Source organism: Leptonychotes weddellii, chromosome X (genome assembly GCF_054177405.1).
Source record: "Leptonychotes weddellii isolate Sample4059 chromosome X, ASM5417740v2, whole genome shotgun sequence".
NCBI lineage: Eukaryota > Metazoa > Chordata > Mammalia > Carnivora > Phocidae > Leptonychotes > Leptonychotes weddellii.
Window position 1 is genome coordinate 105,307,076 of NC_138385.1, and position 10,264 is coordinate 105,317,339.

A 10,264-nucleotide genomic window follows, 5' to 3' on the forward strand; every position below is an offset into this window, starting at 1 on the left:
GGGGGTGGGCTCACAGAAAGGGAAGAAGGTCCCAAGAAGTTGGAGACAGGGACAGGACTGGTGTATACACAAGCCAAGGGACACCAAGCATTGCTGACCACCACCGGAAGTTGGGACAGATCCAAGCAATGAAGGATTCTACCCAGAGTTTCAGAGGAAGCACGGTCCTGCCCATGCTTTGATTTTGGATTTCTGGCTTCCAGCACTGAGAGAGAACGAATCTCTGTGTTTGGAGCCACCATGCTTGTGGAGATCTGTGAAGGCAGCCCTAGCAAACTCAGGCAAGGAGTCATATGTACATCATGGTGGTGCAGGAAGAAGGAAAGAAGAGACTCCATCAAAGTTCTGGCCCATCTTCAGGGGAAAACCCACACAGGGATCCCTCCCAAGTTTCTGATGTCCTACTCTCAATTCAGTTTCTGTGGATGAAAATAAATCCTTTTGGTCGGCTTAATGGCTACTTTAGACTATTTCTTTTCAATGTACTACAATTTCATTTATTATTATTTGTCAACTATTCAGTTATCCAGATTGCAATTATTTTCAATTATTCAATGCGAATTCAATCATAATTTCAATTATGATGCTTTAATGGTTGGCATTTTCCCTTTCCCAAGCAACTAGTTGGATGTACACAGGACCTTACATGGAGAGTTTGCTTTGGAGAGCAGCAGAGCCGATGGGGCCAAAGGATCTGAATGCTTGTTTTCTAACACCAAAAGACATGTTTAGATACATACTTATCACCAAGAGAAGAAAAGAAGTTAACAGACACCGTCACAACCAATGGGCATTTAGTAATCTGGAGCGGTAGACAAATCCATTGGCTCTCCAGTTCCTTCCTTGAAATTTTGCAGGTGCCAACATCAGCTGATGTTGGCTGCCCGCTCTCAATTGCTACTCCTCCTTACGCCCCCACAGCTGAGGTGCTCCCCTCCATGTCACACAGACAGAACGGGAACACACCACAGCAAGGCTTCAGCCACAGGTTGTCATAATTCAATTCCGACAACTGTTGCTGGACAGGAAGGATGCTTTTCTCGTGTTCCCTCACAGCGTTGGCCACCGTTTGGATCACTACATCAAACAAGGGCTCTGTGTCCCGCGTCAGAGGTGTGGACTCAGAGGGGTCCTCGGTGATGTCGAAGAGCAGAGGAGGGTCATGGTAGGTGACCAGGTTGCCCGAACATCGGCAATAGGTAGTCTCAAAGCAGGCTTGAGCTCCCGGTGGCTGGAATATGGGTGTCATATAATGAACCTTCCACACTGCCTCACCTGGACCAGAAAAGACACGTCAGAGACATCCAATCCCTGTGCCAACTGACCTTGTGCTCAGAAGAAGTTCAGAAGAGCTTGTGCTCTTCTACCTTCTCAAGCATCTGTCCTGGTCTTTCTCTTTGCCCACAAGTTAATGCTATATATCATTCAATCTTTAGAACAATACTAAGAAATCAGAATCCTGTAGTACAACTTGACGTTTGGAAGCATCCATTCGTTCTGCTTCTCAAAATGCATATTTCTTCAAGACATCCCCCTGCCTTTCTAAAGAGAGTGGTTCTTGGAAAGTTTTCCAAGAAGGTATTTTCAGTGGTCACCCCAGAATAAAAGGACTGGTCTGGGGGTGAGGGGGAGGGAGAAAGGAACAAAGTGCTGAGCATGGACTTGAGCGACCATGACCTTGGCATCCACAGGTACTCACTGTCCTTGGGGTGCCAGCGCACAGCGTGGAGAAACACGCCACAGTAATGGAACAGGAACTCATGCTCCGAGCGCTGCACTTCACCCTGAAGCAAGGGCATGAGGTTCCGGCCATCAATCACCCTGCAGACACACACAAAGGACATCAGGCGAGGGAGGTGGGCCAGCGAGCTGTTGGAGGGATGCTCCGTGCATTCCATGACATTTCCTGGGCCCAGAGCACAGTGTGCTGACTGTTCCGGAAATCCATGCACACTGTCAGGGACATTACATTCTCATGGGAAAGACAGGGAAAAAAACCAAAAAAAAAAAAAAATAAAACTGTAAGCTTTTGCAGTGAAATGACAAGACAGAGGAATGCGTGTCCATCTAAAGAGCACTTGGGTCTCTGGCCACAGAAGCTCTCAAAAGCTCAGTGTTCCTGATGACTTCACAAATCAAAATTTCATCTGCAATTGCCTTGCTACCCTGAAACGTGATGTTGTGGAACCTCTTAGGGGCGCCTGGGTGGCTCAGTCAGTTGCGTGTCTGACTCTTGATTTCAGCTCAGGTCATGATCTCAGGGTTGTGAGATCAAGCCCTGCGTCAGGTTCTGGGCTCAGCATGGAGTCTGCTTGAGATTGTCTCTCTCCCTCTGTCCCTCCCGCTCTTTTGTTTGCTCTCTATAAATAAATAAATAAAATCTTTTTAAAAAATGAACCTCTAAAAATCTGATGCTTTTTAACCTATATTAGAAAACAGATCTTCTCCCTCACGTCAGAAAAAAATAAAACCTACCTTGTAATAAAAAATACAATAATAGGTGTCACATCATCCTAAATATGATAGTAAAAGAAATAACATTGTCTTTATTCTCAGATACCATGATTGCCTGTGTTTATAATCCCTTAAAAATCTATGGAACTAATTAAGTTTGGTAAGGTCACCAGTATAGAATTTTATTTCTGTATCTTAGCAACGAACAACCGGGAGTTACATTTTTTAAAATACCATTTACTACAGCATCACAAAACATGAAATATCGAGGGATACCTTTTTCTAATACTAAAATTTTGTGTGCTGAAGCCACAAAACATCTGATAAGAGAACTGAAAGGAGAGAGAAACAACGTTCATAGATTGGAAGACTCAACATTGTTAAGATCTTGATTTTCAACAAGGCGATCTATAGATTTAATGTAATCTCAGCCAAAATCCCAGACGGCTCTTTTGTACAAAGTGAGAAATGTATTCTAAAACTGACATGGGAGAACAATCTGGAATAGCTTAAATAATTTTGAAAAAGAAGAAAGTAGTTTGAGGATTCAACTAAATATTTCCAAAATTTACCAAAATTTAGCAAGGGTAATCAAGCCAGTGTAGTATGGTCATAAGGGTGCACATAGGAATCAGTGAAACAAGAGAGTCTAAGAAACAGACCAATGCATATATCGAGCAATTGATTTTCAACCCATACCTCACACTATATAAAAAATTAACTCAATATGGACCATAAGCCTAAATGTAAAACCTGAAACTAAAGAAATCATAGAGGAAAATCTGTGTGACCTTTGAATAGAAAAATACTTTTAAAAAATATTACAAAAATCACAATCTATAAAAGAAAAAAAGAGTAAATTGACCCTTATCAAAACTGAAAATGTCTGCTTTTCAGATAATAATGTAAGAGAATGAAGGCGAGCCACAGAATGGAAGATACGATCGACAAAACACAGATCTGATAAGGAACTGTGTTCACAATATATAAAGAACTCTTACAATTCAACAATAAGAAAATAAAATTCCCAGTGTATGGGAAACATATGGACAGATGATTTGAATAGACAATTCACAAAGAAGGGACATGGATGGCCAGTACACGGAGAGGTGTTCAACATCATTCATCATGAGGGAAACAGAGACTAACACCACCATGAGATTTGACTACACAGTTATTATAATGGTTAGGATGGAAAAGAGTGACCATACCAAGTGTGACCAAAGATGTGGAGCAACTGGAAATCTTACACGTCACTGGCAGGAATGCCAGATGGGGCAGTCATTTTGAAAGTCAATCCGACAAGTTTCTCATAAAAATATATCAACAATATATCAGCACATTATTGATAAAATGACCCAGATTTGCCACTCTTGGGCATTTACTGCAAAGAAATAAAGCATTGATGTCTACACAAAGACCTCTATGCAAATGTCCAATGCAACTTTAATCATAAGAACCAAGTTTGCTTTTAGAATCGCATGGAGTCCTTCACCTCAGTTGTCCATTGACGAATAAAAAAAAATATGGGGAATAAAGATAGGACATTTTTAGAGCTAATTCTGAAAAAAACAAAAACCAGATCAATTCTATGAAGGAAAATCCTAATCAGAGCTCAGAGGACATTATTTCTTGAGATTATAATTCTGCATAACCTTTTGTGAGTCCAATATATAAAGTATAGCAATGTCCCAAAGTCAGTGAACCCCACTGATAGAGTGGAAAGTTATTTTTATGACTATGATTGGCTCAGTTAAAAAAAAAAACAAAACTACATTTGCAGTCATATTACTATTTTTAAATAGGTCATTTAGCTGAAATTGATAAATACACTTCTTAGTAGAGGTGACTTGCATTCTCTTGTTATTTTATATGAATTCTCAATAAATCCTATGATTTGCTAAAAAGAAGGTAAGAAGAAAAAACAATGAGGAGGTCTTTCTTTGTTGCTGTTTCTGATTTGCTTCAGGATGCATTCTATTTTGCTTCGGAAAGAGATGAGGTCCCTTGCCTGAAGAAGGACACATTAGAATCGGTCTTTGGACTTACAAGGGACACGTGGCAGTGGGTTGGAGCCGCTAGAATAAACTTATGAAGAGGTCACCTGCAAGCCTGCCTTGGTCATTGGCTCCCAGAGAGTGGCGCCATGTGATAGGAAGGCTCTCCTCTTGCTCAAATTCAAAATAGTCACAACAGAGTTCTAAGCACCCATGGAATGACCTACCTTGACGTCTGCCTTCTGGATCTTGCACAATAGAGTGCAGCAAATCGTTTCTTCTCTTACTTGCAAGAGCGTTTTGCCCACCACAACTTCATCTCCAATCTCCCTCTGTCCATTTTCCTCCCCAGTGAAGGCCATCCAGTGTGTGGAATGTGCCGTAGTCATTTAAGACTGTTGTCTGCTACACCAATAACGCTCAATAGACTTAGCCAGAGATGAAGCTAAACTTCCCTAGGTACTGGGGACAACGTCCAACCCGTTAGGATAGACTTTGTTGCTTTTGTCCCGAATGCTCTGAGAACAAAGATGATGTGAACACAGGGTGTGACATCACCTGTCCTGAGGGACCATGCCTCCCGACACGGCCGCTAGCGTGGGGAACACGTCCATTAAACTTGTAGGTTCCTCAATCACTTTCCCAGCCGGCAATCTTCCCGGCCAGCGGATAAGTCCCGGAACGCGGATTCCACCTTCCCAGCCGGCCATGCCTTTCCCACCTATAAGGTGAGGTAACAGAGTGCCAGTTAAAATGGTCACGGTAGCAAGACTGCGTAGAAATGTAAATGAGTATCAATGCAGACCATGTGCTCAGAGCCCACCCCATACAGAGTCCTGCCGTACATGTCCGTGGATTTACTTTTCCCTGGGCTGCTGATAGGTTTTTAATTGACTACTAATTGTATTCTGTATGCGACTTTTCTACAGGCTATTTTGTCTGCCTACAACACTGTTACCCAACAAATACACCTGCTATGTCCCCAGCCGCCTTCATACGTTTGCTCAAAGGTACTTTCTAGGTGGCAAACTTCCTTGAAAACGACAGTCCAGGGGCGCCTGGGTGGCTCAGTTGGTTAAAACGACAGTCCCCCCCGCAACCCCAGAAGTTTTTCTGCTCTTCTTTCCTTTTTTTGGAGACCTTTGCTATCCTCTAACATATCATAGAATTTACATATTCTCTTTTTTCCTGGGGTGCCTCCCTCCACTAAAATGTAAGTTCCACGAAGGCACTGATTCTTTGGTTTTGTTCCCTGCTGAATCCAGCACCCTGAAAACAAACTGAATAGAATAGTATAGGTATGTGCTAATTTATTACCCCAAACCAGGGTATTACAGAGCATGGACCCAGGAGGCAACAATGACCCCAAGACAAGAGTTATAAACTAGGGTTCCCTTGAGCGAACCAGGTGGAATGGCCATTCTATGGTCTTAATGGAGTTTTATTAGTTCATTAAATTACTTAAAGTAGAGTTTCAATCACAGCACGTGGAGAAATGGAGATTTTTAAAAAGATGTCTCCGTAGGTAAAAATAGAGTTCAACAAGAACACTTTCCCTTCTGGGATTTATTTGTTTTCCTAAGTATGCACTTTACTTGCAGAAGCCCTAAAAAAGCAGACAACCATGCCCTATGGCCAGACTGAGGCAGAGACTATCCCATTCATGCAACAATCATTATTTCCTACTGAATCTATATTATCATTATTCATGCAAATCTAGGCTGGGTTGTTTTGCATTCAGTGGCAAAGCATGAATATTATATTTTCCTCTGGAAAAAACTTTGACATGTCTTCCAATAGATAGGATAGCATGTCCTGAACATTTTCCAGATAATTTTCTTACCACATCAAGGTGCATACTACGGACCAGGCCAATGTGGTGGCTAACGGAGTATGTTTTCATGCACTAACTGCCACGCCCGGACATGGGGCTGGTATCTGTGCATTTAATTAAAAAACCAGACACAGGCTTGCTACTTTGTGTGCTAAGCCATATCCTCACAAGAGGGCACCCAAGCTTCCTTAATCATCAAGGAGCCTCTGGGTTTCGTCCTCTGTACTCTGCCTACCACACTGAATCTTCTATCAACAGCCTTGTACATGGAATCAGTGAGTCGATTCAAAGGCATGTGGTTATGTTGATGTTTTATCATCTCACAGGGTGGCCATGGAGGCAGATTTCTAGATGCACCCTCAGCAGAAGGGCTAGCCTCCCCCATAATGTATTGTTGGTTACTCGCTCCACTTTATTCTACCCAGAGTCAAATAAAATGCACTTGTTCACTTTTTCACGGGTTCATCTGTTCACTTCATGGATGCCCATTATCATGAACATGGGAGAATTTATTCACAACCATACCCCACTCCCGATTCCCACTCCTCACCTTTGTATATTCCATTCCACCCACCGCGCTGGGAATGGCCCACCTGTGCCTCCAAATGCCCCCCGTGGTCTGATGTAAAGTAGACAAGCGTGTGGTTCCTCAGACCAAAATCATCGATGGCATTGAGAATCTTGCCTGAAATAGTAAAAAAAAGGGACACATATTATGAATGTCATCATGAGCTTTGGGCTATAACACCAGTCCGACTTGTGGTGCATTTCACTACAAAACTCTTTCTCATCCATGATGCACCTGCTTCCAGTGGGTGGTGTGTGAGCTCAAGAATAGCCACGTTTTCTGAATTCCTCATCAGTGCCTCATGTTGGACAGATGATTATATTAAATTGGGAGTGAAAATGGATTCATTCTTTATGATTTTACTAGTATTCATTGTTACACTACTATTGCCTAATAATCATTTATTTTTTATTGTCTTATTATGTGGACACCAACATTTATACTTTTAACTTATAAGTTATATTGAGCTTTTGCTGATTTTTCTTTTGGGAGTTTCACTGTTTCTGTTCTCGATTTATACAGACTCCTTTATTAACGAATGAAACCATGTTACATTGTTGCTAAAAGTTCCTCTGTTTGCAAGGAGCATCAGGTGAGCTGTTCATGATGCACACTTTTGGTATTTCGGGAAGTCTCAAGGTCTCTGCCTCTGTTGTGACTTCAATGTGTTCTAGCAGCTCTGCGCTCACGTGGTCTCCTCATCCATGTATGCATCTGGGCCTTCACATGGCAGACGGGTCCTCTGTGGTATGTCTGTGTTCATGCTTCTTGTCTTCTTGCAAGCACACCTGTCCCATGGCATTAGGACCCACCCTAACGACCTCACCGTAACCTGATCCCATCTGCAAAGGCCCTATTTCCAAATACTGTAGCATTCGCAGATTCCAGGAATTAGGACGTGGACCTTTCTTTTGGGGGACACAGTGCAACCCCCAACACCTACTTTGCCCAAGATATTCCAACCCTGCCACCCTGAGTTAATTTCCTCCACGCTACATTCTCCTCCTCACTGGACCGTCTCCAGGGCCACCTATTTCTGCTCTCCTGATCTGAAAGTCAAACCTTCTGCATGTAGTTTAGTGTTTTAAGTTCTATTTTTTTTTTTTTTTTAGATTTTATTTATTTATTTGACAGCGAGAGAAAGGGCACCAACAGGGGGAGTGGTAGACAGAGAAGGAGAAGCAGGCTCCCCTCTGAGCAGGGAGCCCAACACAAGGCTCGATCCCAGGACCCTGGGATCATGATCTGAGCTGAAGGCAGATGCCTAAGCGATTGAGCCACCCAGGCACCCCTTAAATTCTATTTTTGTTAACTCTTTCTTTGCAACAACGCAAGTGGGTCTTGATCCTTTCTCTTAACTGGCCTCCCATCAGATGTCCTTGGGCAGTTTTGTTTCTTATCACTTTGTTCCCCTCTGTGTACTTCATCATCATCTTGGTAAGGCGGGCTCCCCAGGTAAGAGTAATGGATACTTTCATTAGAATCACATTAAGCTTCGATATTAATTTTGGAATCACTAATATTTTAAGAGTCACCGTTCCCATCCAGAATCTGGTATATTTCTATTTACTGAAGTCTTCTCTAAGGACTCAGTTGTGTTCAATGCGATCACTTACTTTTTAAATGTATTTCTATATATTGATTGTTGATACTGGAGCTGCTATGAATAATACTCTATCACCTACCGTATCTTGAAATGGGTTATTTTTAACATAAAGAAAAAGTATTACTTTTGGTGCATATTTCTAACAGAGAAACGTTGTAGGACATACATGTTTGTGCATATATATTAGGGTATATATATATATAAGCATAATAAACTAATTATAATATTACACTAATTCTGTACTAGGAGTATACTACCTAATTATGTCAATAACATGTATTTTCTCAATGCCTATATTATTATTTATATTATTGCTATAGTATATACTAATATAGCATGCTATTAATAATATCATATGCTAATGATATATGTACACATTACATTATATAGAACATGATATACCATTACTAATAATACATGTATATGTTATATCATTATATTTTATATTATATTACATATGTGAAGTATATATTTATAGTGATGCTGGCAAGCATGTAAGTATTTTCATGGTTATTAATTAATAATTTTTTAAAAGATTTTTTAAATTTATTTATGAGAGAGCACACACGTGCTAGAGTAGGGAAAGGGGCAGAGGGAGAGAGAGAGAATCTCAAGCAGACTCCACGCTGAGCGCAGAGCCTGATGCAAGGCTCAGCCCCTGAGATCATGACCTGAGCTGAAACCAAGAGTCAGACACTTAACCCACTGAGCCACCCAGGCCCCCCCAGGTAATAATTTTTTAAAAATCTCTCAAAACATTGAGAACAGAGCCAATTAAAAGCATTGGCCAGGGCGCCTGGGTGGCTCAGTCGGTTGAGCGACTGCCTTCGGCTCAGGTCATGATCCTGGAGTCCCAGGATCGAGTCCCGCATCGGGCTCCCTGCTCGGCGGGGAGTCTGCTTCTCCCTCTGACCCTCCCCCTTCTCATGCTCTCTCTCTCTTAAATAAATAAAATCTTTAAAAAAAAAATAAATAAAAGCATTGGCCAAATTATGCTTAAGGGTAAAACGTTGAAGCTATTTTATTAATATCGGCTATAAAAGAAGACTTTATCTGTCATTATTATTAAACTCATATTATTAAAACTCATATTTTTAAGATTACCTGATTAATGAAATTAACAGAAAACCTAAATACACGTGTACTTAGAATAAGACCCAAAGTTGATACCATTAATGGACATAATTGTCTATACTGAGAACCCTAGAGAGTGTAATCAAACTATTATTATATGTCTATAATATGTAATATGGATATTTAATTATAATATTGTATATAATCTATATATAAAATAATAGATGAAAATATACTAATAGTTGTACACTGATAATATATTAATAGTATATACTAATAATGTAACTATATTATATATTATACATGATATAACATAATTGTAATTATAACATGCAGTATGCATACAACTATTTGTTTTATTACACTCTCTACAGTTTTCAACATAGATAATCATATCCATTACAGTTATCAAGTTAGTTTGGGATGTTTCTATTCTTAGTATTTCAAGAGATTTAAAAAAATAATTATGTAGCGGCCATGGAAATGTTTAACTCCTTTATGTAAGAATAAATTTATATTATAAATATAATATGTATATTTCTAACATCAACTGAAATAGATTATATAAATAGTTATAGACATTATATATTTATACAGTCATTGAATTTTTATTATACATAATATATTACATAAATTTATATTATGAATTATATTGTTATGTATTATTATGTTATATATTCTACATTGATTATGAGTTATATATAATATTATATATTTGTTATGTATTATAC

General features: G+C 40.0%; 1 protein-coding gene across 1 annotated transcript in view; it reads right to left on the minus strand.

Moving 5' to 3' along the window:
• Window positions 1–515: 515 nt before the first annotated feature.
• The window catches only part of LOC102736376 (arylsulfatase F), a 29,600-nt gene continuing 19,851 nt past the window's right edge, over window positions 516–10,264 (minus strand). Inside the window, exons 7-10 of the mRNA XM_081807981.1 lie at window positions 6,836–6,970; window positions 5,010–5,172; window positions 1,700–1,821; window positions 516–1,275 (exon numbers count right to left, since the gene is read on the minus strand). Coding sequence (XP_081664107.1) covers window positions 908–1,275; window positions 1,700–1,821; window positions 5,010–5,172; window positions 6,836–6,970 — 788 coding nt within the window. The 3' untranslated portion in view covers window positions 516–907. The remainder of the gene's footprint in view (window positions 1,276–1,699; window positions 1,822–5,009; window positions 5,173–6,835; window positions 6,971–10,264) is intronic.